At 42.1% G+C, this 26845-nt stretch overlaps 3 protein-coding genes, 1 long non-coding RNA gene and 1 other non-coding gene across 8 annotated transcripts in view; 3 read left to right on the forward strand and 2 right to left on the reverse strand.

Moving 5' to 3' along the window:
- Positions 1 to 70: 70 nt before the first annotated feature.
- Positions 71 to 4945, forward strand: gtf2f2a (general transcription factor IIF, polypeptide 2a). Of its 2 annotated transcripts, XM_053866416.1 has the most exons (9): positions 71 to 219; positions 1006 to 1079; positions 1200 to 1224; positions 1372 to 1510; positions 2436 to 2495; positions 2867 to 2948; positions 4096 to 4195; positions 4265 to 4408; positions 4480 to 4945. In XM_053866416.1, the coding sequence occupies exons 1-9, from the start codon at positions 154 to 156 to the stop codon at positions 4612 to 4614; spliced, it is 825 nt and encodes a 274-aa protein (XP_053722391.1). In that variant the 5' UTR covers positions 71 to 153; the 3' UTR covers positions 4615 to 4945. The 2 variants fall into 2 exon arrangements, with proteins under 2 accessions (XP_053722391.1, XP_053722392.1); XM_053866417.1 differs by lacking the exon at positions 2436 to 2495 and having other exon boundaries at positions 4480 to 4942.
- Positions 4946 to 5426: 481 nt separating this feature from the next.
- On the forward strand, positions 5427 to 8421 carry LOC128759456 (general transcription factor IIF subunit 2-like). Of its 2 annotated transcripts, none has more exons than XM_053866414.1 (10): positions 5427 to 5576; positions 5645 to 5718; positions 5832 to 5856; positions 6022 to 6160; positions 6613 to 6663; positions 7137 to 7214; positions 7288 to 7369; positions 7452 to 7551; positions 7691 to 7834; positions 7901 to 8421. In XM_053866414.1, the coding sequence occupies exons 1-10, from the start codon at positions 5511 to 5513 to the stop codon at positions 8018 to 8020; spliced, it is 879 nt and encodes a 292-aa protein (XP_053722389.1). In that variant the 5' UTR covers positions 5427 to 5510; the 3' UTR covers positions 8021 to 8421. The 2 variants fall into 2 exon arrangements, with proteins under 2 accessions (XP_053722389.1, XP_053722390.1); XM_053866415.1 differs by having other exon boundaries at positions 7137 to 7181.
- Positions 7255 to 10565, reverse strand: LOC128759459 (uncharacterized). The gene is made up of 4 exons (XR_008414586.1): positions 10429 to 10565; positions 9721 to 9802; positions 9264 to 9341; positions 7255 to 8697 (listed from the first exon to the last, which is right to left on the reverse strand). It is a non-coding gene; the product is annotated as an uncharacterized LOC128759459 (long non-coding RNA).
- On the reverse strand, positions 8795 to 8924 carry LOC128759816 (small nucleolar RNA SNORA31). Its single transcript, XR_008414732.1, has one exon. It is a non-coding gene; the product is annotated as a small nucleolar RNA SNORA31 (small nucleolar RNA).
- Positions 9688 to 26845, forward strand: part of LOC128759453 (protein TANC1-like) — a 34276-nt gene continuing 17118 nt past the window's right edge. The window contains exons 1-11 of one of the 2 annotated variants that reach the window (XM_053866405.1): positions 9688 to 9837; positions 11464 to 11577; positions 11662 to 11767; positions 12527 to 12712; positions 14870 to 14956; positions 16191 to 16306; positions 17907 to 18195; positions 19670 to 19939; positions 25374 to 25490; positions 25563 to 25853; positions 26286 to 26404. In XM_053866405.1, the coding sequence (XP_053722380.1) occupies positions 11692 to 11767; positions 12527 to 12712; positions 14870 to 14956; positions 16191 to 16306; positions 17907 to 18195; positions 19670 to 19939; positions 25374 to 25490; positions 25563 to 25853; positions 26286 to 26404 (1551 nt within the window). In that variant the 5' untranslated portion in view covers positions 9688 to 9837; positions 11464 to 11577; positions 11662 to 11691. The remainder of the gene's footprint in view (positions 9838 to 11463; positions 11578 to 11661; positions 11768 to 12526; positions 12713 to 14869; positions 14957 to 16190; positions 16307 to 17906; positions 18196 to 19669; positions 19940 to 25373; positions 25491 to 25562; positions 25854 to 26285; positions 26405 to 26845) is intronic. The other variant, XM_053866406.1, reaches the window with a different exon arrangement.

The following is a 26845-nucleotide window of genomic DNA, read 5'->3' on the forward strand; positions in this document are numbered from 1 at the left end:
GAGTGGTGTTTCCGTCTTTGCATGTGAAAAGTGGAATACACCCGCGTGCGCGCGTATGTTGGTCTTTCCGAGCCGCCGTACCGGATTAAGTCTCACTGCGCAAGCGTGTGGCGGTAGCATCAAGTAGCTTCTCCGTCAGCTTGTTTTTAAACTATGTCAGAAAAGGGAGAAGTCGATTTAACGGGAGCAAAGCAAAACACCGGGGTGTGGCTCGTAAAGGTTCGTATGCTTGCATGACAACCACGTGATATGTTTCCATTTAACGATTATATTTTGTGAGCTATTGTGCAGACACGCATCATCTGTTAGCTCACTTGCTAACCCTAACCGCTGTTGGTCAGGTAGACTATTGCAAGTCTGAAAAACTTAAACTCTGCTTGCACATTTCATCTACTTAACCCTAGTTTGCGTGAAATAGACTCAGCTGTTATGCAACGTCCTGGTTAGTCCGCGGGACTGTCCAATCTTGGGGTCACAGCAGGAGCTGCAATGTAATACATTCTGACACAAAAAGAGCAAAGCGAAATCTCTGTGTCTGACCCTAATTATGGCAAATGTGTACCAACTACAAAGCGTTCGAGAGAAGTGCATATTGGATGAGAGACGTGTTGGAATGTCCATGGTCAAGTATTAAACCTCTAAATCGATCAATGATAAATCAAAAGTGGGATTAAACGGCTGTTTTATGAATGTAACCGGTATGTTCAGACTGTTCTCTTCTCTGCTCATACTAGACTCATTGTAGTGTGTGTATTCATCAGTTGAAAAAGACAAAACACTTACCCTTCACTATTTAACGGATGTTAAATAAACACGATTTGATGGATAGATGTTTTCAAGTGCAGGTTGAAATATATGATATATTGAGTTGAACGTTGAAAAATTTGAATCTGTAATCTACTTTTCTTGGTTTTGAATCTGTGGTCTTCCTTTAGGTTAAAAACTTGGTTTACTAAATATGCATTAGTGCTACATGAAATGTGCCCTTTTCTTTCTCCTGTGCAGGTGCCTAAATATCTATCACAACAATGGGCAAAAGCCACTGGCAGGGGGGATGTCGGCAAACTTCGCATCTGCAAGTAGGTGTTTGATTTCAGTGTATGAACTGTGACAATTACATTTTGCTAAGTATAGCTTAAGACTGTGACTTATTTCTGAGTAATATTGTATATTCAGTGTAATATTTCCTCTATTTGTAGGAAAGGAAATCAGGGAAAACCTGAAGTAAGTGGCTTTTTTTTTTTCAAAGTGCACAAACTTCAGGATGTTGCAGAACGTTTCTTGTGCTTGTGTTGACTGTATTTTGACTTTGACTCTTGCTATGGTTTTACCTACGCTTAGGTTGAGTTGCTTACATGTTTTCATTCACAGGTTTCTTTCACATTGAATGAAGAATTAACTGTAATTGAAGGCTTAGAGGGCAAGACTGTGTCTGCGCCTCGTGAGCATCCCTTCACAATGCAGATGGTGGGAGGTCAAACACTGGCGGTCTTCACTGAAAATTCATCTGGTCAGTATCTGGCATTTGTATGTTTGTTGAAGTAAAATTTATAACTGTTTTAAATTGTGAGATTGTTAGTTTTGCTGTGAACTAATTGTATTCCATGCAGGTAAGTACCAGAGAGACCTTTGGTGTGTAGCCTGTTGCTCTCATTTTTAATTTCTCTGCCTGCCTTGCCTGCCCTTCTGATGATCCCCAATGTGTATATACATGGCGTACATATTGAGCTCTTGTTTAAACATAACTCAAAACCTGAAGTGGAACAAAACATCTGTCTGGTGACGGCACTCTCTCCAAAAATTAATGTTTTGTGTTTTGGTGTTGGTTTTCCAGTTCAGCATTTCATGACTTTGAATCACATTATGAGCTCTTGAATGTCTAAAAATGAATGTAACATTCTGAGTTGATGTGATTCGAGTATGGGCTTTGCTATGTGGTGTAATTTAACAATCTGCTGTCTAAGTGGGGTTTTGCTGGCTTTAGTTGTCTGTGCGCGCCGTCGCTTAACACAACAAATCAGAAATGCATTCGTCTTGGACTGAAAAAGAGAAATGTAGGGAAGTAAGAGACAAAAGTCATGATCCATAACTTCTATTTTTCAAATTCTTTGATAACTCATTTTATTCTCTCATGGAGCCACTAATAAGTCATAGTTTGTTTGAAGAGTAACTCTGAAAAAAAATATATATATATATGATCTGCAGTGTGTAGCGGGACGGATTTGGTTGGCACCATGCGCTTGCTTCTTGTAAGGGCATGTCAGCTTTTGCTTGTGTGCGCATCTGATTGACGGTGTCCTGTGTGATCATTTGTTGTTCTGAGAATCTGATCATTTTGGTGGTGGCGCTGATTGATCGACCCCCTGCCGCCTTCCTTATCCATCCATTGTATTACTATTTTACCTTCCCCTCCCTCCATCCCTCCCCTCCTGTAGGCCAGTCAGAAGAGAGATCTGATGGCAGCAGCTCAGGTTCGGGGGCAGGGGCAGGTCCAGGTGAGTTTGTCCGTCTTGCAGAGTGAGTGATTCACTTGCAGACCTGAGTTTCGGACACAATCATTCGAGTAACTCATTTTCTATTGATGCTGTAACCTACTTAAAAGGACGCTGAGCGTTTGTTAAAGGAAAGAAAATCTCTGCGTCTCACAAGGAATCGATGTGCACCACTCTAAACGTCTTGTCCTTGTAAAGATGGGATACTGCAGAACTGCATTAGTTACTGCTGAGTTGTCAGGTGACCGGGTGTTGCAGGACCTGGCCATTTTTGACTGATGACTGATGTCTAGAATCTTTTTGATGTAAATTGGAGGAGATCCAGACTCGATTGTGTAATGTCTTTTTTTTTTCATCAAATGTTTCCTTTTCAGATAAGATAGCCTTGGAGGGGCTGGTGGTGCAGAGAGCAGAGTGCAGACCAGCTGTCAACGAAAACTACATGAAGCTGAAAAGGTTGGGTTTTTTTTTAAACTGCTGTGTTGTTCTAATTTTAGCTTTTGAAAAAATGTTTTAAGTTGTTACTGTGAAACAGCTGATGCTGTGTCGAGTGCATTGTTGTGTCCGTGGCTGTGAAGTCCCTCCGAGCAAGGATTTCAGGACGCTGGAGCCAGTCCCAGCTGCCATGGCCTGCAGACAGGCGCTTTGCCAGTCAGTTGCTGGACAGCACTGATGGACCACAGAGTAAACGAGCTCCATGAAGGAAGAACTGAGGTTTCTAAACCTTGGTTAACCTAATTACAACTGCAGTACAATAATACCAGTTAAAATGCCGCTCAGTGATGATACCTGCAGTTTGAGGGGCTTCTTTGTGGTTGATATTCTTATCATCATAATTGAGGTTATTAAAATCCACAAGATATCATTCACTGACCTGACAAGATGAGTCAGTTTGCGTTCTTTTCTAGGGTTTGGTCATTTTATTGATTTTGCAATGTATATCATGTCTTTGTTTTTTTTTTTTTTATCAGAAACTATTGCTATTTGAGCTGCAAGTATTGATACTTTACACTCATTCAAATCAACGTTCTCAGCACCGATTCTAGTTCCAGCCTCTAGTTTCGCTGTAGAGCACTTCCAGCTGACGTGGAGGGATACAAAACCATGGCGGCGAGCATTATGGCAGCACCGTCAGTATCAGCATGAAGTCAGATATATGGGACCACTTTGGTTTTAAAAAGAAGCAAGGCAAAGACAATGATAAAACTGTGGCAGTTTGCTGTCTCTGTCACACAAATGTCAAGCGCAGTGGCAATACGACGAACCTCCGAATGCATCACAAACATCAGCTCTTGGAGCAGGTAACTGCTCAGAAAGTCACAGCACGCAATCGCGCTGAACAGCAGTGGAACTCGTTCACGCAAGTTTCTTACGTCACCAGTGTCTCTTCAAGTCCTTCTGAAAATGATGGAGGTGTGTCAAATTGCATCAAATCATGTTGCTGGCCGACTATTGTGATACGTGTCGTATCGCAAGCTGAATATCATGTTGTGAGATTAGTGTCACTACAGCCCTGTTCTTTTCTCACTGTAGTTGAAGTCCTGAAAGACGAAATTTAAAGTGTTTTCTTTTGCCTGTGGCTCATTGGTTCATCATTTCCCAGGTTAAAAATCGAAGATTCTGCCAAGCCACTTCGGCTCTCCCAACAGCTGGATAAAGCTGTTACTAACAACTACAGACCGGTGGCCAACCATGCAAACAATGTAAGATGGCCGTCAACCTTGTTGTATTTTCATGTGAGAAACATTTGTGACCAACATTCTAAATTGCAGCTTGAGTATGAGAAAAGGAAGAAAGAAGAGGGAAAGAGAGCGAGAGCCGAAAAACAGCAGGTGTTGGACATGTTGTTTTCTGCTTTTGAGAAGCATCAGTTCTACAACATCCGGGACCTGGTGGAGATCACCAAGCAACCCGTGGTAAGAGGAACGCACGTCGAGGATATTTGTCAAACCGTTGTTTACTGTACCTTAAACACACTCTTTTCCAGAATTACCTGAAGGAAATTTTGCGTGACATCGGCAATTACAACGTGAAGGGGACCCACAAGAACACGTGGGAGCTCAAACCAGAGTACAGGCATTATCAAGGAGAAGAGAAAACGGATGACTACAACGATTCATAACTTCTTCTCCAGTGGACTGATTTTCTCCCTTCCTCTGAGTTCAACAGATTTTAAGGATGAATGTGGTTGTTGTTGTGGATGATTTGCTCCAATTAATGTCATCGTCATACAGAGAGATGTTTCTCTGTCCAGTTTGGTTTTCTTCATTGTATCTGTGATTGATGGAGGCCACTGTGTTTTTATTCATTCAATTGATCTGTCATTATCACTGTAATGTTTGATCTTTTATGTGATGCAAAGTGGATTTTAGAGTGTTTGGATTTTGAAGTTCTTGGTAAATAAATAAATAAATAATTTGTACATTGTCCTGATGATAAATCTGCTCTGGTCTTTTCTGAAAACGGCACCAGTGATTTATACCTCCTGAGTCGCGTGGGTATTATAGCCATGAAGATCTGATCTTGAAATGTAGTCTTTTAAGTTCACTGTTGAAAACCCTGGACAGGGCCTGTCTTCGAGCCTTCGGCCAGGTTTATTTGCTCAAGAAAAGCTTGTATAAGATGGAGGTGAATATTTAAGTTAGAATATTTAGTTAGTTTTATCAGTTTTATTGTATGTATTCATTCATTATCGACCTGAGTCAAGTCATTCAATGCATTTTCTTTTTTTCTCCAAGAATGCCATGTTCTCTCTGTCCCATTACACCACAAATTGCCAACTCACCGTTTTGCCTCAAGCAAGGAGAAATAATTTTCAGCTGGGAGGAGGAGGAGGAGTGAGAGTGACTTGGACAGTTTAGATGATGAGAAAAAGAATATGTGCTTTTCTTTTTGACATCAGCAGGATAAAAGCAAAACATTAGAAACAATTTAAATCAAAGGTCGCCTTGAGCAGCTCATATAAACCCTGGACGAGTGATTTGACACTAAAGTCTTCCTGACTTTGTCTGTCAAATCATGTCTGACAAAGTTGATGTGGATTTGACGGCAGCCAAGCTCAACACAGGGCTATGGCTTGTAAAGGTAAGGTGTTTTTTTTTTATCCAGAAAGTAGAAGAGGCCGTTCAGCTCTACGTTCTCTCCTTAAACAGGTGCCCAAATATCTGGCTCAGCAGTGGTCGAGGGCCAGTGGAAAAGGCGAAGTTGGCACGCTCAGATTCTGCAAGTAATAGCGCTTTAATATAAACAATTTTTAGTCTGAAAATTAATCAGAAATTCAAATGTTCAACTGATGATCCCAGCAGAAGTTTGCTTATGTTGTGTTTTGTGTCCCCTGAGGAATATTAATCAAGCAAGCACCGAGGTAAGTGGCATTTGAACTCCACTCCCTGCTGTTCTCTTGCCTTTGTTCTCATCTGGATTACGCAACAGCATGAATTTATTCTCCTCAACACCTCATAATAGCGCAGCCGGGCTGTTCTGTCGCAAGTGTGCAGTCGCAACGGTAAGATGTGATTTCGATGTTCAGGTTTCTTTCGTCCTGAATGAAGAATTAACTGTGTTGGAGAGTTCAGACGACAAGATGTCAGCAGTTCCCACGGAGCATCCGTTCACCATTCAGGCCGTGGGGGGTCAAATGCTAGTGGTCTTTTCTGAAACCTCAGCAGGTACAACACAGTATTTGCATTCACGCTTGCCCTTTGAAACTGATGAATTGTGTGATGATCGCCTCAGCTGCTGGACATCTTGTCGAGTCCTAATAAAAAGTCTTACAGTTTCCTCTGCACATCTGAGGTTGGGTTGTGGGGCTGAGGTAAATAAGCCCAGAATTTCCCCACCCTTCAGCTCTTCTGGAGGAATAAAGAGTGTCCGTTTTTCTTCTGTCATAGTATTAACGTATTAACAGTGGATTGAAAATGCTAAATTAAATCACATTCTTTAGATGCGTAAAGTGATTTTAGCAGTGTCCCTTAAAATTAGTGAATGAAAATACAGAAGAATATCTCATAATAAAGTGCCTTCACATCATGTCAAGCTTTTTGCTGCTGTGCACAAATGCTGTGTTGGAAATTGTGTTTGTTGAAACTAGTTTACATCCATTCTCAATATCCATCTCCAGGCAACAGAGAAGAGTTGAGTCATCTAAGTCATGAATCACGGGCTGATCCGGGTGAGTTCACTGTAATCAGAGGACGAACTGAGAATGACGCCGCCGTAACCTTTGCTGGCATTTTAAGAAGCAATATTCATTACAAATGAAAACATTATGTAGATGTGTGAAGCCTCATCACCGGGACCTAAGATGTGACCGATTTCCAATTGTCTTCATGACTTAGTAAGAAAAGATGGCAGCAAAAGAGCTCAAATAGAAACAACTTCCTTGGTGTAACATGTTAGTCGCACACGCTTGACACTACTAGGTGGTGTCAGACAGAATGGCACAAAATGAGCAAACGCCTTAAGAGCTGCAGCAACACAACACCAACACACTACTGACACAGACATATAAGGAAACGCTAATGTGGCGCGACAGGAACTGGATTCATGGCTGTATTAACAAGAAGGGAAGGTGGAACACCTGAAGTCTGCATTCTTGACCCCACCATTTTTTATTTTTTGTAATATTTATTCCATCCGTCACAGGTCTGGCAGAAGAGCTGTATTGTAGTGTCGGTTCTGAGTCGACCTGTGAGTCTGTGGCAGGTGCTGAGTCAGCACCAGGTGATATTTTAAAGTCAAAACGAATGATTTTCATAATAGTAATTGTCTTTTAACTCCTTTACTCCTCACACAGACAAAATTTCAATAGAAGGGACGGTGGTGCACAGAGCAGAGTGCAAACCTGCCATTAATGAACACTACATGAGGCTGAAGCGGTAACTTTTTTCACCAAATGAAAGCAACTGTTTGGTCCTGCCCAGGTGCAGTAGACACTGTGTCTCGATCATCTGTTTTCAGGTTACAAATTCAAGACTTCTCCAAGCCAGTGCGCCTGTCCCAGCAGCTGGAGAGACCTGTGACCAGCAACTATAAGCCGGTGGCCAACCACGCCTACAACGTAAGACTCTTGAAGTATTTCTAAAGTGTAAAATGCTTGGTAAAATAAGGCACTTCAATAAGTAACTTTAGGTTAGTCTCAATTCTTTCTAGTCTGAGTGTGTTCACCTCACATTTCAACTTTTGTTTCTTGTGGAAAGATTGAATATGAGAGAAGGAAGAAAGAAGAGGGAAAGCGAGCCCGGGCTGAAAAGCAACGTGTACTGGACATGTTGTTTTCTGCTTTTGAGAAGCACCAGTTCTACAACATCAGAGACCTGGTGGAGATCACCAAGCAGCCGGTGGTGAGAGAAGTCATTCTTTTGTTAAAAACAGTGACTCGATTTCATGAATTTGCCCTTTCCACACAGATCTACCTGAAGGACATCCTGCGTGATATTGGCATCTATAATGTGAAGGGCACACACAAGAACACATGGGAGCTCAAGCCGGAGTATAGACATTATCATAGTGAGAATAAAGACGAGTGAAGATGGTGAAGCACCAGTGGTGGGCATGGATCTCATGGCTTCATCACACATGGGGAAGAGTTGCTGCAGGTTTTACAAGTATAAGTGAGTTATGCATCTATTGGAGTCAGCTCTTTAGATTCAATCGTTTTCCTTGAGGGTAAAGGTGGTTTTGATATACCACAAGAACTACTCAGTCTCTAAATGCAAACCTTGTGGAATCCTCATTTGCTGAGGTCTATTCAGCTTGTTGTACTTCAGATGGCCATGCAAACATTCTTTTCAGTGAGAATTAAAGGACAACACAAGGACCTCGGGTCATCTGGTTTATTAAAGTGATGCATGTCATAGTATTGCTCCTCTATGCAACTCTCAGAGGAGCATAATGGAAAGCATGGGGTGCTATTAAAAAAATTAATGCAATAACCATCTTGTGTTATTTATTTTTTTGCTTTTGATTATCGTGATCTCAAATGTGTGTACTGAACCAATGGTAGCCCTTTGGGTCACAGTGCCCTTAGAGTAGCTTACGGTTGCTAAAAGGTTGGTGACCACTATAGCGGAACATAAATCCACAGAAAAAAAGGGTCTCAAAAACATGGTGGACGAGTTTTGTTTCGTGAATGAAGAATTCACTCTTCACTTCAGGTCCTCCTCGATCACAGCCCAGTTCAGGGGCGGCCACCTGGTGCTTGAACCTGTTGGCCAAGAATAAGGGTTTTTAAGATGTGACACGTTAATGGAGTGTGATCATAAAAAGCCAAGCATGAGTTAATGTGCATGGATTGACTTTTAAAATGTATTCCTCAATTCAATCTGCAACGCTCTGAAAGTAGCGGTCAGAAAGCGCGAGGAAGTTCTCTGTAGCATCTCTGTGCAAACCCAGAAGCCAAAGCAGCTGCTTCAGGTTTATCAGTGGATGCTGACCCATTTGTTCTTATTGTTTATTTTTATTCATTTGTTTTTTTAAATTTTTTAATTTTTTTTTTTTTTTTATAGCTCATTGCACAATGTACCAAAAGTACTTTCCTAGTTGGTGAGATCCTTACTGACAAGGGGGGGCTATTCCAATTCTGATTTCTGCATCCATCATTTCATACCTGTATGAACATGATGCTAGCTACATATCACCAACACTTTCTTCATCCAGACCAAACGACTACAGCCGTGGCAATTGTTAATATTAATAATTCCTAATATTCTTGTCGACAGGTTTAAGTTGACCCAGAACTCAAATATCTTTCAGAATATTTAATGCATTTACCTGAAGTTTGCATTCCAACAGACTCAGGGGTATCCAGTACTGGGAACTGGCTCTCGTACAGTGGACACTTGCAAAGACCTTAAGAGAAGGAAAATACATTCTTAAACTCGAATGTGGTCCAATACAATTGTGAATAAAAATCCACTTAGTACCGAAGTCAGGGGTAGTGATGAACACATTTACTGAGCATTACGTTCCTCAAAATGAGGTCATTACACGCTACTTTTACTTCATCACCAGAGTGCTACAGTGAATACATTGAAAAGCCAATGTAATAAGAATGTCATCCCCTCTTCAATCCAAGTCACCACACGAAGAGGTGCACAGAAAGCGCAGAGATGTTCAGTGTAGCATCTGAAGCAATAAAACCCGGGATATCTCACAACAGAGAGCCCAGGCTGTCAAAGATGCAACTTGGCAGGAATTCACATGATCCAATGACTGCAAGGCAACTCACAGTGTATTTGCATTCAAGGCCCAAGGGCAGAAGAGAGCTCAGCAGCATCATCCTCCTCCATCTTCTCCTGGCAGGAATCCATCTGAACACAGGAGGAACATGTCAGTCAGCTCTAAGGTACAAGAAGTGGATGCAGCTCTACATTTGTATGGTCCTCTGCCAATCTGGACAGCACTCACACAAATATTCATGTACATTATATGACTGTGTCAACATTAAAAACCCGTATTTTGAACCACAGTCCAGAATAAACTCTGGTTATCATTCGTAACTTTCGTGTCTGAACTTTAAAGGGCGAATTCACAGGTATATGAAATGGTTTGTGGTATCAGGAAAAGAGGATAATACGAGGGAAAGTAACAAGTCACGTAAGAACACTTTAATACATCAAGAACCTACTTTTGAGGCGGGTGCTAAGCTAACAGCTAAGCTAGCATTAGCTTCCAAAACACATGGCCGCAAATGGCTACATCAACAGCCCTGTAATAGACGTTGTGTGTTGTTATGTGTTATGTGAACAGACCGGAAAACTCAAGATTATTATTATTATTATTATTATTATTCAAGCCATTGACTTTTGATGCTTTAAAAAAAGTTCGTATTTATGTAAGATGAACATCTAATCGAACCATGACACGAATTGAAATCGACGCCTCTGAAGTACAATCGACACGAAGAGTTGACGCGACGGTTTACTTTAAACCTCACCATAGTGAAGGTAGCTCATCTTCCACTCTTTCACAGAGCACCGTGGAGTCGTGTAGGGGAAAGGGCCGACAAGACCGTCGCCTACGCTTTAAATAGCCGTTGTGTTTCCCCTCCGTCTCCACCCCCGGTCTCCAGCTCCGCCCGCCCGGTGCTCGATCGTACGGAAGAGCGATATAACGAATAATACGATGTATTTTTTCACAGTACATCTCACACCACCGAGTCACCGTTGTCACCAAGTGAACAAACGTGATCCTCACAGAGTGGCCATCCATGCACACCTCACCATATGAGCCGCGATACATGATATGGCCAGGTTACAGTGATACTGACATCCTCAATATATTGCAAGATGAAACATACAGTCCAATGCAAAGATATCTTAGTTAATTCACTGCAATTTAGTGTCAGTCTCATACTGACCTGTGACCACAAGAGCCCTCTGTATTTTTGTGGCCCCATGAAGATATTGTTAAACTGTAACACAGATTGTTTTTCACATAATAAAATATTTGTATTTGCCGTCTGCTAGAACAAAAAAAAAAAGAAAAAAAGAATTTTGCGTTTCTTTTTCTTATTATTATTTTTATTTTGTCTTACTTGAATGTTTGTTGAAGTTTGAAGTGAAGAAATCTCCTCTCATTAAATGAATGATAATATTTGGCTTTTCTTTAATATTAAGTCTGGCAAAAAAGAGCTGCATCTGTGTAGGTCAATGTTCTTCATCAGTTTGAACCGCTTCTAAAAGGACCTCTGTGGAGACTAGCTATTATCTTTTAAGGACAGTGACCAGTCACAGTACTTTTTGCTGGAATAAAACCCAGCAACTTGGGATGAGAGTCAGGTGACACACTGTGCCAACTTGTATATAAAAAGTGTTGTCCCAATTGCTTTTGAGCTACTCTAAATTGCAGCACAATAAATGTACACTTCTTTCTGAGATATGCTGCCACTCAAGATTTGATTATCACAGTGTTATTGATGTATGAAAGTAGAGGATAAGAGGATGTAATGCGCATGTGCCTTGCATAACAGCTCTATTTCTTCGAGACCTGTGAGAGGAGGGGCATCACTTGTTAACTGAACTCCGCCAGAGAGAGAGGGAGACGGTTCATGAACTTACCTTGGATTTATTTAAAAAAGCAAATGGTAAGCATTGATTTTATGAAAAATCTAAGTACACGCATTGTTCTTCTGTTGTGGCTTTCATTCATATTTTTTACATCTTCTCAGGCCATGAAGATTTAAAAGCACAGCTAAAGAATGTTTAAGGCAGTGTTTGGAGGCAAGAGACAGGCAGGCGAACACCGGAGTGAGAAAAAGAGGCAAAAACATGCAGGTATGAATGATCACCACAAGAGTCCTTCCTCTGTCAAATCATTTAAATTTAACATTCACTCACACATGTTTGTCTTTCTAGTGGACGTATAGAATGAAACGCACTATAGTTTATTTATGTATTTAAACAGCAACATTGTGTTTTTCCCCTCTCGGGTGATTTAAGTAGAGCTACTTCCAATTAGCCTAATTCGTGAGTGTTCCGTCCCTGATGCTGGTGCTGTTTAAAGTATGTCAGGAGAAATCAGAGTGGGTTAGAAAAACATCTTGACCTACCTAGAGAAAAACACATTTTTTATTTTTTATGAAAGACTAACAAGTCAAATCATGTGAGGGAAAAGAATAGTCGCTCTAAAATGTCGCTTAAATATGTCCATATGAAAGATGATGTTTAACATTTCTGTTTGCATTTCACTGCAACGCGATTAGGTTTCCGCACCACAGATGAAGATGGTAAACATAAATTAATCTCAATAATAGAGCAACCATGAATATTTAACAAAGAGCTGCTCCGCTTTTCATGGAGAGCTGGGCTCATTAAAATAAGACCATGTGAATACAATTGTAGCTTTAAGAATTTTGACTTTTAAAATCTATTTGTCTGGCATTTAACAACATTTTCTCCTTCTTCAATTCTCTCTACACGGTGGAGACCTATCAACGCTGAATCGAAGCTATGTCAATCGGTCCATTTAAATGAATCAGTCCATTCACAGCTGCCACTACTTTTCCACTAACAATAACTGTCTCCTACACGTAGGTGCAGAGCTACGGCATCACAGTGTCGGAAAGGTCAAACCATGTCGGGACAGCCCTAGCGGTCACAAAGATGATCAAGCACGGAGTAGAAGACTGACCAAGGGTGTGTCTATTTCCCTCCCATCGTCTCCTCTACTCCCTCACAATGACAGCAAGGTTCCCTCACATTCCTGTGTGAGGTTCCCAGGTGGGTGGATTTGAAATGGAAATAACTCAAACGGAGCATGTTGTCAGAATTAAGTGTTCAGGGAATTCTTGCAGAAACAGCAGAATTGTTTCATGGTTGCCTTGATTAGCAGAGAGTTTGTGTGCATTCAGCTGTTCAATAGATGTGAGAGCAAGCGCAAAGACCGTGGCCCCCAGGGCCCAAGTGCATGCGACAGATTGTCAGAGTTAATGATTAAACAAGCTAACTTAAGGCAAAAACATGAGTCCAATTAGGTCAGCCTGTTTATAAATATGATTTACATTAATTGCTTCTAGCCCTTAGAACCACTTGCATTCTTGCATCATTTCTGTTTTACATGCATGTTTGATGGTCAATTATTCGACTGCCATTGACTTTTTTCTGTACTGGCAAAGAAAGTGGCATGGTTTTGTGCCTTCACTGCATTGAAAGTTCTATTTTTGCTTCATCAAACTTAGTGTTACATGAACCAAAATGCTTTCACCTCACTCCCATTACCGATATGGAGACATTATTTGCGACCTCATACACATATCCATTTTATATCTGCGTCAGATTGATCTAGATCACATGGACGAAAACTAAAGCATGTGTTACAAACCAAAATGATGGTGTACTATAACAACAGATACTGAAAACAACCAGAACAATCCAGAAAACCTATAGAATGTGATCTAGATTTGCATAGTTCCATTTAATTGAACACACAGTTTGAACCTCTTAAAACCAATTCTAATCTTGTTTTAGTTAAAGGTTGGATTGCACCTTCTATGTATGCAACTCAACCAACCAGGATGTACAGTACATACAAAGATTTCCCCAGGCCACACTTTCCCCATGTAGCCTGGAAAACCATACTCCCTCTCCTCCAGAAGGAGCTGGAACGTGAAGAGATGCTGCATTATTTAATGACAAGGATGGAATCTCATCACGATAGATGATCAGTGCTGAGGAAGTTACGTTACAGGAGTAGCTCCTCAGAAATGGTGGACAGCAGCTGTAGGAGGAAGTAGTTTTTTAAACAGGAAAAAGTAGCTTTTATTTAGTAGCAAATGCTAGTACGCATGATACTCCTTTCACTCAGCGTTTACTAAATCAACACATGGCTTATATGAAACAACAATACAACATCCTACAAAATAAATAATTGCATAAATTTGATGCACGTACCTCCGTTGGTGCAAACTGCTGTCTATGCGGTACACGATACGCCTTTTGTCCTCCCGAGGCCGCTGTAGATTGGGAGAACCGCTCTAGGGATGTACAGTATTTAGTGTGGAGAGAATAACTTGCGTGTACTGAGTGGGGCGTTTTACGTCGTGATTCGTCGTCATGTCGTGACAACAGGTCTTTTTTTATTTCTGTTGGGTAAAAATCTATATTGTTATGGGGGGAAATTGTAGTTTAAGTGATGTAGTGGAATTACTTGATGCAGCACATGAATGTTGTTTTGCTACTATTACTTTTAGGATGTAGCCGAACCACGTGTGTCAGCTAAACTAATTTGCTATGAGATGTGAGTTAAAGTGTTTAGGAGTTAAAAAGTGTTTTCTGTCAGAGTGAAGACAGTTATTTAACTGGAGTGCTCAACCTCAGGTTGAACACAAGGTGGCACTATACTGCAGCTGAGACGTTCCTTTCTAAAGCGCTGAAGAATGACAGGCACTTCAGCGATGAAAATGATGAAAATGTACACCCTCACTTTCATTATTTATTTTTTTAATTGCATTTAACAATGGGCTGGTGTTAGTCACATTGAATTTCCCCTTCACTGTGTTAATCACACACCTAATAACTTGTGATATGTGGTGTAATTTATCATTATTTTCCGTACATCAAAGGGTGTTCAGCCTTGTCCCTGATATCAACTCGCATACTGCTGCTATTCTATGTGCCGTTTTCATTTGCTTAAGACACCCAGAGTGGATATTGTACAGTTGGCATTCCTCGCCATATGTACATATTGATTTATTCCCATGTGGCACAATTGCAATTCTGCACCACAGATTGGATCTGTAGAGACTTAATCTCTCCCTCTCTCTTGCTCTCTCACACACTTTCTTTCACATCCCTCCCAATCTCCACCCTCCGCCCTCTCTCCCTCCCTCCTGCTGACTCTCCCTCTCTTCAATTTCTCCCTCTATGCTGTGGCCAAAGGACGGGTAAGGAAGCATGTGGATGGTTCTTCCGAATCCAGAGAAGCTCCAGTCCTTGGCTGGTGCCGTGGCAAGACAGATCCCAGAGGTGAGAATAAATGTTCGGACGTGATTATAGAGATTTTATTGAGAATTGATGACGGAAGCTGAGTGAGAATAAATGAGGTTGAGGTGTGCTCTTGTGAGATGTGGTAGAGTCTTGATTTTGTTTCATTAAAAAGGTCTGCCATTTAAGTTCCAGCACTCAGGTTTGCCGGCACATATTTGTTGTGTTAATTCTGTTTCTTGAGTTACTTATCATGGCAGTTTTCCCTCAACCTTTGTCATCATTTGTTTGTATGCTGCCTAAACACTGTGGAGAACATATGAAATATAAATACGGAAACAGCAACATATTTTCGCCGTCAATGTGGCCAAAAGGCGACCCATGGATTTTATAAAGCATAGTCCATTCTGGTTGCCAGGCACCTCTCAGCTTCCCGTTTCCAATGGCAACTGCTAGTTGGTTGATGAATAGTGCAGGACTTGCAGTATGCATTCATATTTTCTGGCTTGGTGCTCATTGGTTTGCCTTGTAAATGCTAGTTTTCTTTTCTTAGAACCAGCCAGCTGAAGTGACAGGTGCCTCAGAAGGAGATATATAAACCCGAAAAGAAACACGACCTTGATTCTCAAAAGTTTTATGCCCTGACGGCTATAAAAGTGGGATTTAATGCTGTAATAATGTGGTGAGTACCGACATGCCTGCGAGGTGTCGGCTCGCCATCGAAATGAACATCTCATATACAGAATATTGTGCTATTAGGTCTACAGTGGTGTGGGAAACACCATCAGGAAGCATTTGAGCCGCTTCAGCTTTAATTATGCAGATGGGTTGGTAAACCTTAAAAAGCAAGACTTTGTAGGTCAGTGCAGTGGGGAGCCCTTAAAAGAGCGAAAGGACTAGAGCACATGGGTTTGTGTCTGCCACTTCTCCAGCAAAATCACTCCTCCACTCCAGAGTCGACATTGCACTCATTTAAATTCACACCCCGTTTCTTAACGGAGAGCACCTGCCAGGCGTGTACACAGGCAAACTCACACAACCTCTTGCTGCCACCTCCACCAGCGACTGGAAAGCCACGGTCTGCACATCCATAATCAAAAAACGGCAGGTCTCTGCTGACCTGTGGATGCAAATGTTTCGCCACTCGGAGAGCTGCGGGCTGGAAACCTTCTGAGCTAGCTCAGCTAGAATGAGAGCATCACTTATACGGCCATTTCATCTGCCATGCTCCATTCCATTTGCGCCCTAATCTATCTGGTCCATGTGTGTGTTTCAGACCTCCAAGCGGAGAACCAGCCGGGTTCCCTTTTTAACCAGGAACTGATGACAAGACTATGCTTCTTACTGGGAGAGGCACCTGGCACAGTTAGCTCTGCTATGGAGGACAAGAAGGTAGGCGAGTAGATTGATTTAAGTGCTGTTGATGGATGGACTGTGACATTTCATTTGGCAGCATCTGTGATTTTGATAATTATGAAACAACTGCAAATGTTTGACATACTTCATCTCATACTCGGCCGCATCAACATTTATGCATGACTTCACATTATGTTTTTTTTTTCTTCGCCCGCTCAGTGTTATCCAGTTTTTATAAGAGTTGTTGAGCACATCTGCATCCCTGTGCCTTTGTGTTGCTCAGCCATGGCCCAATTTCTCAGCCTCATTCCACCACCTGAGATCCAGATCAAGTCAATTTCAGATAGCAGGGATTGTATGAGAAATATGGGTTGTTTCAGCAGAGATAGATGATGGTTGGGCTATAGAGGGAATAACAGTGATCTACTTCCACTCAGAGGTCTGCATAACCAAAGGCTCTGCAAATTTAAACTGCTGCATTTAATATATATGAGTGTATATTCTTTGTTTTTATGTGTTATGAATCTAAAGATTTGCCTTGCTTTTGTGTACGAATGACTCACTGTGAATCGTGTTGCGCTGTAGTGTCATGCACCACTAACAAACAGCTTTGATGGTCAGTGTAAGATGACGAAATCATATCACTCACATTAATTTCTCCGACTTCGATGAAGAGTGTGATCTGACCACAGGAATGTTGCCAGATCAGAAGAAGTGGTACACATTCACATTTATATCATCTTTATAATCTTGTGCAGTCTCATCACCCGTCATGTTCAGACTCATTTCTGTCAGGATCGACAGCGACTTTTCTTCATCGTCATCATACACTACTCCACTGCTTTTTCACTGCTTTAATGTAAACAACTGCTGCAGTCCGAAACACTAATCGTGTTGAATAATGAAACGCTTTATTTGTTGATGCTGTACATTATAATGAGCAAATGTGTGTGCCACACTTGCCGCACCGCAACATTTTTAATTAACTTGTAAATTGATGTTTCATTTTAATGTTGATTTACTCCCAAGTGTTGATAAATCAATGTCAAATCAAATCTTCTGTGGCCCGCATTTGATTGCATTTGGAAGAGTTTTTTTTTCTTCCGACAAGCATAATTCATTACTAACACTGAATGTGATTTTTTGTCTTTTGAAATCAATAAATCATTTTATCTTCTGCCTTGTCTGCACCTACTCGTGTGTGTATGTGCAGTGACTTTAAATGTGTGCAGCGCATGGTCTAGTTTTGAACACCACCAGCTGTCATTATGAGAAACTGGGAGAAATGACAGCTAGGATGAAAATAACTGGAATTATCCTTTCATTTCCCATCTGTGTGCGCACTCAAACACAGTTGGCTGCATCTACAAATAAACTGCTCAGGAGCCAACTAATGTCAGAAGTGTGTACTCTTTAAGGGAGAAACGCTGTCAGAATGCTGCTTATTTTTTTTTAACATATATGATGTCCTTGTGTCGTCCCAGTCAAACACAATAACACAATAAATATTCATGTTTTCACCATAATTTTAGCAGGGTTATAAATGCACAATAATGATACGGTATCTGGAGTGTTATTGATTTTGCTATTAAGCTGTCCTTGCCCCTACCTCATTTGGATTTGCTTTCATTTCCAGGGTGACACCCCAGTGCATGGAGGGAGCCCCAGCCCTACTCTGACCCGCAGCACCGCGTCTCCCTGCTCAGAGAGTCCCTCCTCCACCCTCAGCACCAATGCTAAAGGTCAGCTTCAGCCCTTATCCCTGCCGCACTGTGGCCCCAACAACAGCCCCTGTGGGGCTCTCTCAAGCCCAGTGTCCAGCCCGGTGTCCGGTTCTGCTCCTGGGGCTGTCCAAGGGAACAGCCTCACTCTGCCTGCTCAGAGTCCCAACTCTACTCTGGAGAGCAAAGATAGTGGGATCATAGGTGAGCTTGATTCAAGTTTGCACTTGTGTGTAATGCGCTGCTCAGCCAAAATAAGTCAGCTCACTTTACATTAATGCAGCATGAATCGATATAGAAAGGAAGAGCTAGATCCCATCACTTCCTCATTATTAATAGTATCCAGAGATTGACCCCGACATTAGTTACTGAGAGCAGGAATAGGGCTATGAGAGGTGAAGAGGGAGGAAACAAGGGACAGGCCTGTGGAAGGCTGTGCTCAGGGAAGATGACGTATCTTTGAGCAGCATAATACAATGACACTTTGATTCAAGTACAAGGTGACGGGGAGTGTTTTTCGTCTTTTTTCAAGCCACGGCACACTTTATTCATTGAAAAAATCCAGAGGCTCACCACCAAAGGAACCTTGGCCAAAGCGCCATTGTGCTTGGTCGATAGTCCTGGAGAATTTCCCTTTGTGAAAAATTGTAGCCACTGACACTTGGCTACTTTGACATGCTATTTGCAAGAATCCATGTGATCTCCTCACGTCGGTAGCTTGTCAACAGGTTCTAATTGTTCACTATTTAGTGTCATCATATCGTCCACCTCCATATTGGGTAAAAATGGATCATTTTCCACGTCACACCTGACACTCTCTCATGCACACCGGCTGAAAAACACTGGATTAGGACTGGATTTTCAACTGGTGGGTCGCTACCCAAAAGTGGGTCATCCAGCCACTTTCACTGAGTCGTGTGTCTAAATTAACTGATTTTATATCAGTTTTATTTTTTAATATATGGTTAAATACGTTTTTTTTTTTTTGGTCACAACGCAAGGAAGAGATGATGGCTGCCAGAGCCATACCAGTTGAGAGCAGTTGATGCTGCAATGTTTTCCCCAGGATTTTTTCCCAGTGTGGGGCGCTCCTATGCTGATGAAGTGCGAGTTGCTAGCATGAATAGAAGGTTATAGGTTTGAATCCTGTTTAATGATATTAACTGAGGAGAATCCAGGGTGGTTCTAGCATGTTAAAAATGTGGTTCCATGAAAAACTTGTCACAGTTGTCAAATATTCCTTTGCCCCTAAAAGCAACCAGACTTAGTTAAACCTTTATCAGTTGGATTAGTTTCTTATAGTTTTGCATCCTAGTCAAATGTAAACACCAAAAGCTTCTCTATGTTTCATGTGCCACATGAGCCCTGCGGCTTCAGCTCCCTGCTGTCAAATCTGGGACACTGCTGTCTTTGTTGCTTATGAGCCTGATTCCACTAAAATAGGACGTTTTTCTATCTCTAAATAGGCAAAAGTGTATAATAGTATCAAAGGCCAGAAGGATAACAATGGAGACAATTGCATGGAATTCCAGGAAATAAGCTTGTACATCCGCAGACAGTCTAACACCAGTTAAACCTTTCACAAATGAAAAGAGCAGAGCAAGAACTAACAGCACATTACAGTTCTCCTTCGTTATCATGCCACCCTAGGTAACCCATTTTTCTATTGGCTGTGCAGCAACTATCACCAGTTCTTCTGAGAATGAGGAGCGGAGCGCCTCCAGCACCGACCTGACGATGGATGAGGGGCCTGGAGGCACTGCTGCGGTGAGTGGCCCCACAGAGGAGGGCACACACAGGGACCATCTGAACGTGCTGCCAGATGACTCCTCATCCAAAAGTGACCCCCTGGAGCCCAGGACTCCACCTGCACCGAAGAGACCTCTCCCGCAGTACCACGTACAGAGCCCTTCCTCATTCCTGACGCCACGTCCAAACTCTGTGGCAGGTACATGCAAGATTTATGTTTTTATTTGGTATTCCGTGCTTTTTAGAGGAACTGCAAGTAACATTCCGGCTAAAAGAAGCCGCCAACCCGCGCTTCTCCTCCTTGTTGTTTCTTTCAACATGGTGCACTTACTTTGACCAAATGAAACCCTCACATCGTGCATACTGAAAACATCCTGAAAAATGGATTTCTTTAAACAACATGTATTATTGATAAGGGTTAATAATAACTCTCCTGCCAGAGAGCCGTTCAGAGACCTTTTTTGCATTGAGTTTGCTCAGTTCGCGTCTTTAACAAGGAGCTGTGGCTTGCTCCATTTCAAAACATGCATCCGTGCTGTGTAGTGCAATAATGACTCAATGTCTTCTTAATGATGTTGAAGCTGTGTGTATAAAAGGCAGGGAAGTATATGCACTTCAAGGTGCTGGACCACATCTGTTTGAAGTCTTCTTAAGCCAACGGATATATGGAGTGGGACTTCTTTTTGAAGAAATATTTGATAACTTCCTCAGAAAGGGCTGCTGAAGTACCATGTGATTTGTTTCCACCCGACCACATGCATCTGTCTGTCCACTATTCTCCAACAATTCAATCGACTCCTGTCTCCAGATGGAGATCACGGTTGTAACAAGATAACACACGCATAATTTGTGATATTAGGATATCGATATACTGCTGGTACTTGCTATATTGTTGCATTATTGTAACACTCTCTCAAGGCTGACGGCTTGTGTTCCCACTTCTGTTGCCTATGGACTATTGATTACTAGGTCGGCTGTTGCAGAAGAAGCTCAGAGGAAAAGACTGGGATGTCTAGTTTAGTTGGTAAAGACAAGCATGGCGGCTGTGAATGGTGAAAGAAGTTGCATTCATCCAATTGTATACAAAAAGAAATAGGATGTCTTGTGCTTACCTTGAGGTTGCCAGGCAACAAGCAGAGACTCGGGACACTATTCAACTCATATTATCTGATCTGACACTACAAAGAAACAAATAGAGTGACATTTCAAGATGTGCGGCGATCCTTAATGCAATGTAGAGATAATTGGAAACTCTTATCAGAAACTTCTCTTGTCATTTGACCAACTTGTCATTAAAAATACCCTCCTTCCTTCCTTGTCATCATCTTCGCTGAGTGCACCAGGCTCTTTCATTTTTTTCCCCTCAGATGTCAGTTTGTTTGTGGTTGGAGGAAAAGCAAGCGATCCCCTACGGAGCAGATTCACAGCAACGTGCGCCAGTTTATTTTGTCAGGCCTCTCTTTCATGTCACTTCTTGATGAATTTTAAGATCGCCATGCAGCGAGCCACCTGGTAGTGCAGCTACAAGACTTTGCCCCGTGTTTGTGATGCATGGGAACATAGAATAACGTGGAACTATGCAGGAGAATGTGGCACAGGAGATCAGGTGGACCGTTAATTGCTCCCCAGGGAAAAGTGGTGGTGTGTAACAAAGCTGTGCAAATTCATTTGTGTTCATCGATATATGGCCGTCCTTTTCTTTGAGCATTCCTCATCAGGGTTTGCCACCTCGCTCTGTCTTGATCATCCTCTCCGGTCACACCTGTCCTCTTCACATCCTCCTTTATCACATCGATGAACCTTAGTGGTTGTCTTGCTCTCCATCTTTGACCTGGTACCACCATGTCCAACATTCTTTGTCAGTTTCCTGTCTCTCCTCTCCACCAGTCCAAACCATATGGCATGCCTTTCGTGGTCTCCAAACTTCACCACGTCCCTCTGAGATACCTGTTTCTAATCTTGTCCGTTTGTGTCACGCAATGAACTGAATGAAACTTGATCTTCATCTTTGACTCATTCAGCTCTACTTCTCTTGTCTCTACATCATGACAGCTCTTGCTACTGTCTAGCCGACACCCGCCTGTCACTGAGCACCACAGTCACAGTCAGTCAGTCTTCTTTCATCAAGCCACCCTGACTGCACTCTCCTCTTTGCCTCCCCTGAGCTCCCTAGCCTTCTAGCTAACTAACCTTATAACCATTGCTCATCATTTTCTCAGTAGCAGAATGTCCAAAATATTGGACATATAATGTGTGTTTACTGAAATGTTTGTATTTTTGTTCAAAAGGCATTTAAAAAACACGGCAGCACACATTTATCTAGTATGTATCACCCCGAAAAAAAGGCCTCAGGCTGAGGCTCTTGGATACTGCGGCAGTGAGTCCCATCCAGACTGCTTTTGTTATTATGCAGCTGAAGCTCTCAAGAATGCCGAGCGCTCACACTGAGTTGACCTTTTAAAGTAGTAACTGATCAACAGGGGATCTTGGTGATAAGTTGCTCTCTCATCAGCTGGGTGGGTCAGTGGAAGTGCAGGTCAGGCAGCGATGACCAGCGCTCCTCCACGAAAAGATCATCTGATTCTTGTTTATTTCATCTCTGGTCCCACTCAGCAATTTGGCCCGGTCGTCTTAAGCAAGCAATCATTCTCATCCCACTCCACACCTCCTTCATACTGTTTTCTCAGTTCACACCTCTCACTGAAGATGTTCTCTCAATCCTCCACTCTCTCTGGATAATTAATTCACTCTGTGTCCCTCATCTCTAGGAAAAAATCTTCTGTACCTGTTAGGTCTTTTTCCCTAGTGCTTTCAATACAAAATCTACTACTAATTGGTTCATTTTAGATGAAAAGGCTTGCCATTCTCCGAAAAATTCTGTTCCATCTTTCTGCCTCGCATCCCAGTGAATTGATATCCATTACTGGTGAGATGCTGCCTGCCTCTCATGCTGCAGGGTGATGGACACATGCAGGGATGCTTGAAGCATCTCATTAAGTGCTGTGGAACTGTATGTACTTTTTATTGTCAATGCATGGACTGGGTGTACTGTTGTTGTTATGATGTAGAAAAGATACTTCACTGACATTTTTGTCGTTTAACATCGTGCAGCTCTTCATGCTAATGGTGATTTGTTGAGCGCTCTCATGTCATTTAAACATGAACAAATCCTGATCTTACCAAGCATTGTTGGAGATCAGGATCAAGCTGAGCCTTGCTTGATGGTGTGATTGTGCTTACATCACATTTTATTGAAGCTTTACAAAACTTATATGTGTATTAGCTTGACCTAACAATTCATGCGGTAGATATGCGTGGACTGTGTAAAAAATAAAAAATAAAAAATAGGGTCATTTTGTTCCCACTGCACATAAATCCTGCAAGCCATCAAAACCCCCAGTTATTATCCGTAGTATAGACGATTCCGACATTCCTGAATGCACCATCCACATGCCTCTGAGATACGTTGGACAGAGCTTTACCCGGGAGACAAAAGCAGCAAAAACCACACCACAGCTGTGATGTGCGCACAGAGACTACACGCAACATGCGGGTCAGGTGAAAAAATTGAGACAAAAAAACTTATTTTGTTTTTTTTTTCCTGATCAGCTCGAGCAGATAGTGCAAGTAACTTAATCTATGGCAGCCTGAAGTGGACACAAAGTATGTCTCTCTCATTCATGACAAAAGATAAAAGATCTTCAAGTTGAAAAAAAACACACACATTTTACCTAAAACATGTAATATGACTGTGTCGCTGATGCTTTTATGACAGCCTAATCTACGGTAAATCTTCCCCTTCTTAAAAGTCACTTTAGCTCATAGTTTCTATCCTCCCCACTTAAAAACGGACACCCTTGGTGAGACCAAGACCAAACTGAATACAGGATACAGAAGCATAAGTCTATTAGTCATACAGACACACACATCTATTCCTTACAGCAAAAGAAACTGTAGTTGTTTCTTCCCAAATAAATCAAGAACTGAAATGCCTGCTAGGAACAAACTACTAGTTTGTTTGTTCTTTATTCAGTTTGGTGTCTGTCTTGGTCTCGCCCACCCCCCTCATTGGTCTTGGTCTCAGGTTCATTTCTCATTTATTTATTCATGCATAAGTCGCAGAATTTGTGGTGGATTTGAATGCTATGTCTGTTCGGATGATAGGAGAATATAGACCCATAATTTGGACAGGATTCAGTGAGCCGCTCAGCAATGGCAGTAATGGAATGGAACATCACCATGTCTCTGCTTCCCTTAGGTTTATATATCATTAGGCCAGTCCAACACTGGTATCGAAGTCTTATTTACATCGCATGACTGTGGGTGAACAGCACACCAATAACAACCCTTTTTACGCTGGAAGCATCTCAAATTTAAAGGGATGGTTTTGAGCAAGCTTAGCTGTGTGTAACCTGACAGCCTCCTGGTGCTCTGGATGTTGCTCCAGCTCAGCGTCTGAGCAGATAAAAACAATGTCTCTCTGCTGAACGACTTGTAGGTTACAAGTTGTGATCTGAGCTGATCACAAGATCTGGTGGACGTCTTGAGATCTAGATGCTTCATGGGATTTAGGCCTGTCATAAAAATAAAAACAGGAATAACCTAAACACATGGTTACCTCTGTTGGTTATCTAAATGAACTGTATTCGTGTCTGGAAACTGGCCACCTTTATTTTTACATTACCCGAACAACTCTTGTGCGGATCGAGGATTTCTGGAAGCAAACTAAACTCAAGTTCTAGAGTCAAACTTTTCCAAAATGTAACATTGCTTTATGAAGTTTGGATTGGCTCACTTTGTGTCATTTCCTTCCCCTAATGGCTCTTGGCATCATTATTAAGTGCAGGATCTGCCAGAAACAACAATAAAAGAACCTAAAATTAGCTTCAGCTAAAACCCATTGCTCTACTTGATAGACTCTCGAATGTCCTTATTAGCTAAAGGATGTGTCTAATCGTCAGATCAAGCGACAGGCCGGTGCCAAGTGCACTCTTGTTTGGGACTGATGCGAGTTAAAACCCGCTTGTTTTGTGATGAGCAGAGTGTTGATATAGAATAATCTCTGTATGTTTTGAAAACACAAGCAATGTGTGGGTTTGATGAACATGGTGCTAAAACAAATAGGGAGCACAAAGTTGCGTGTTCCAACTGACCATCTCTTCTAGTTTTGGTTGTAAGTGGCTTCCGTTCTTTTGACCCTGATTGTGAAGGTACTAGTGGTGCACTGGTGGTGGACTTTATCATCTCAAGCGAAGACAATTTGGTTGTCCACGAACAGCTCTGTTCAGATCCTCTTTGTTTTGTGAAAAAATACAGCAACTCACTGAACGTCTCTCCGTGTTCTTGAGAATTAGAACAATCTTTAACTCTGCTGAGCGAAACGCAGGCTGACCTGTAAACTCATGTAGTTTGAGTAGGAGGACGGGAAACAAACGTGGGTGTCAATAACTCTGCTGTGCTGAACAGCATGTTCTCAATGTTTTGGATTTGCATTTTTCATCTCAATTAATTGATATTGGACAGACGATGCACTTGAGTGTTTGGCTGGCTGAATTTGGGATCCTGTGTTCTGTCTTTTACTGCCATTCTACGAGCATGGAAGTCATTGTTTTCCTCCGCTCTCTTTATTCCAGCCACTTGTTCGACTCGCCTGGAGGATTTAAGTTATTTAGACATCCAAAGAGCCTCTGGACATAGAGGATCTGTGCGCAAACACAACACCTCTGGCCGCTCGAATGATGACACCAAAGGTAGTGTCTCACAGCTTCACTCTGCTCGGAAACTCTTTGTTACTTCTATACAGTAATGTACTTTCTCTTTAGGGCGACTGGTGCCTTTCAAACAAGCAGAAATAATGCTGAAGCCGCTGCTGTTTGAAGTCCCGGGCACCACAGCAGACACCCCTTTTGTGGGTCGAGACTGGCTCTTCACACGACTGACCGAGGTCCTGCAGAAGACCAGCAGCTGTGAAGGACGAGGGGCTGTCATCGTGGGTAACGCAGGAGCTGGAAAGACTGCTGTCATCTGGCGGCTCGTGGCGCTCAGCTGTCACGGCACACGCATCCCACAGGGAGGGTCGAACATCCCCCCCAGCCCAGGCTCCTCCCCTCGTGGTGAGACTCCTTACTACATTTGAGAGCGTAAACATGGGATAAAATTGCAATTGATAGCCCCATCTAATACTGACAGATATGGTATTTTTAGCAAAAATGGGTCACGCTTCCGGGAGAGTTGTCAGCTGTGCCAGAGTGTTTTTAATAAGCAGTGCAGTAAGTGAGCAACCTTTTCCATAGAGGAGACACACTTTTGCAAGAATTCCACATTAATTCTAAATATCAAAAACAAGGTTATTTTCCATCACTCTCGATTCCCACTTCCCCACGTAGGTTTGGTTATTTCTCTCATGTATAATTTAGCGCGATGCTATTTCCTCCAGTCTTGCTTAAAGAAACCAATTAGTTTCAGTCGTTTAATTGTGTTCCATCAAATGGGGTCCTCTGAGGAGCATAAATGGCAGCATTGTGTTTGTGTCTGTGTTTGTTCAGGGGGGGATAAGCAAGGGAAAGCAGCCTCCAAACAACAAGCAGATTCCCAAACCAACCAGAGTGCAGCGAGCGACAGCACGGGGCCAAGGAAGGAGGCTGTCAGAGGCATCGCTGCCAAGGTATCAACATGCATTTGCACGTACAAGTTTGCACTTTAAAGTTAATGAGTGTTGCCTCTTCTGTTCCCATTTAAACTTGTTGGTTTTATAGTTAATGTGCATGCCGATTGGAGGGAAACAGTCCATCTGCTGAAAGGTTACGGTGAGACATGCCTTGCAGGGAGACGACGGCAGTCTCTTGGCTAGCAATTACATGAAGGATGATACGTTGGCAAAGGGCTCCGCCGTCTCCCGTATATAATTCAACTGTGCTATTTGTGACTATTATTTTGTTCTTGGCTGGTAAATTTTAGAAGTTTTGACGACATCTATTTGACGCCTAATTTCAAAAGTGCCAAATCAGATTAAGTTTTTCCGTCTGCCGACTATCATACGTTAAAAAAGGGGTGAAGACAGCGCTGTACCCAAAACTAAACCTGCACCAAGTGGGCACCAACAGGG

Source organism: Synchiropus splendidus, chromosome 5, assembly GCF_027744825.2.
Source record: "Synchiropus splendidus isolate RoL2022-P1 chromosome 5, RoL_Sspl_1.0, whole genome shotgun sequence".
Classification (NCBI taxonomy): Eukaryota; Metazoa; Chordata; class Actinopteri; order Syngnathiformes; family Callionymidae; genus Synchiropus; species Synchiropus splendidus.

Excerpts from the sequence above, each read along its gene's own strand:
- LOC128759456 (XM_053866414.1), top strand. The coding sequence starts at position 5,511 with ATGTCTGACAAAGTTGATGTGGATTTGACGGCAGCCAAGCTCAACACA. Across the intron at positions 6,664-7,136 it reads TGAATCACGGGCTGATCCGG|GTCTGGCAGAAGAGCTGTAT; the intron begins GTGAGTTCACTG and ends CATCCGTCACAG. Across the intron at positions 7,835-7,900 it reads AGATCACCAAGCAGCCGGTG|ATCTACCTGAAGGACATCCT; the intron begins GTGAGAGAAGTC and ends CTTTCCACACAG.
- gtf2f2a (XM_053866416.1), top strand. The coding sequence starts at position 154 with ATGTCAGAAAAGGGAGAAGTCGATTTAACGGGAGCAAAGCAAAACACC. Across the intron at positions 1,080-1,199 it reads GGCAAACTTCGCATCTGCAA|GAAAGGAAATCAGGGAAAAC; the intron begins GTAGGTGTTTGA and ends CTCTATTTGTAG. Across the intron at positions 1,225-1,371 it reads GAAATCAGGGAAAACCTGAA|GTTTCTTTCACATTGAATGA; the intron begins GTAAGTGGCTTT and ends TTTCATTCACAG.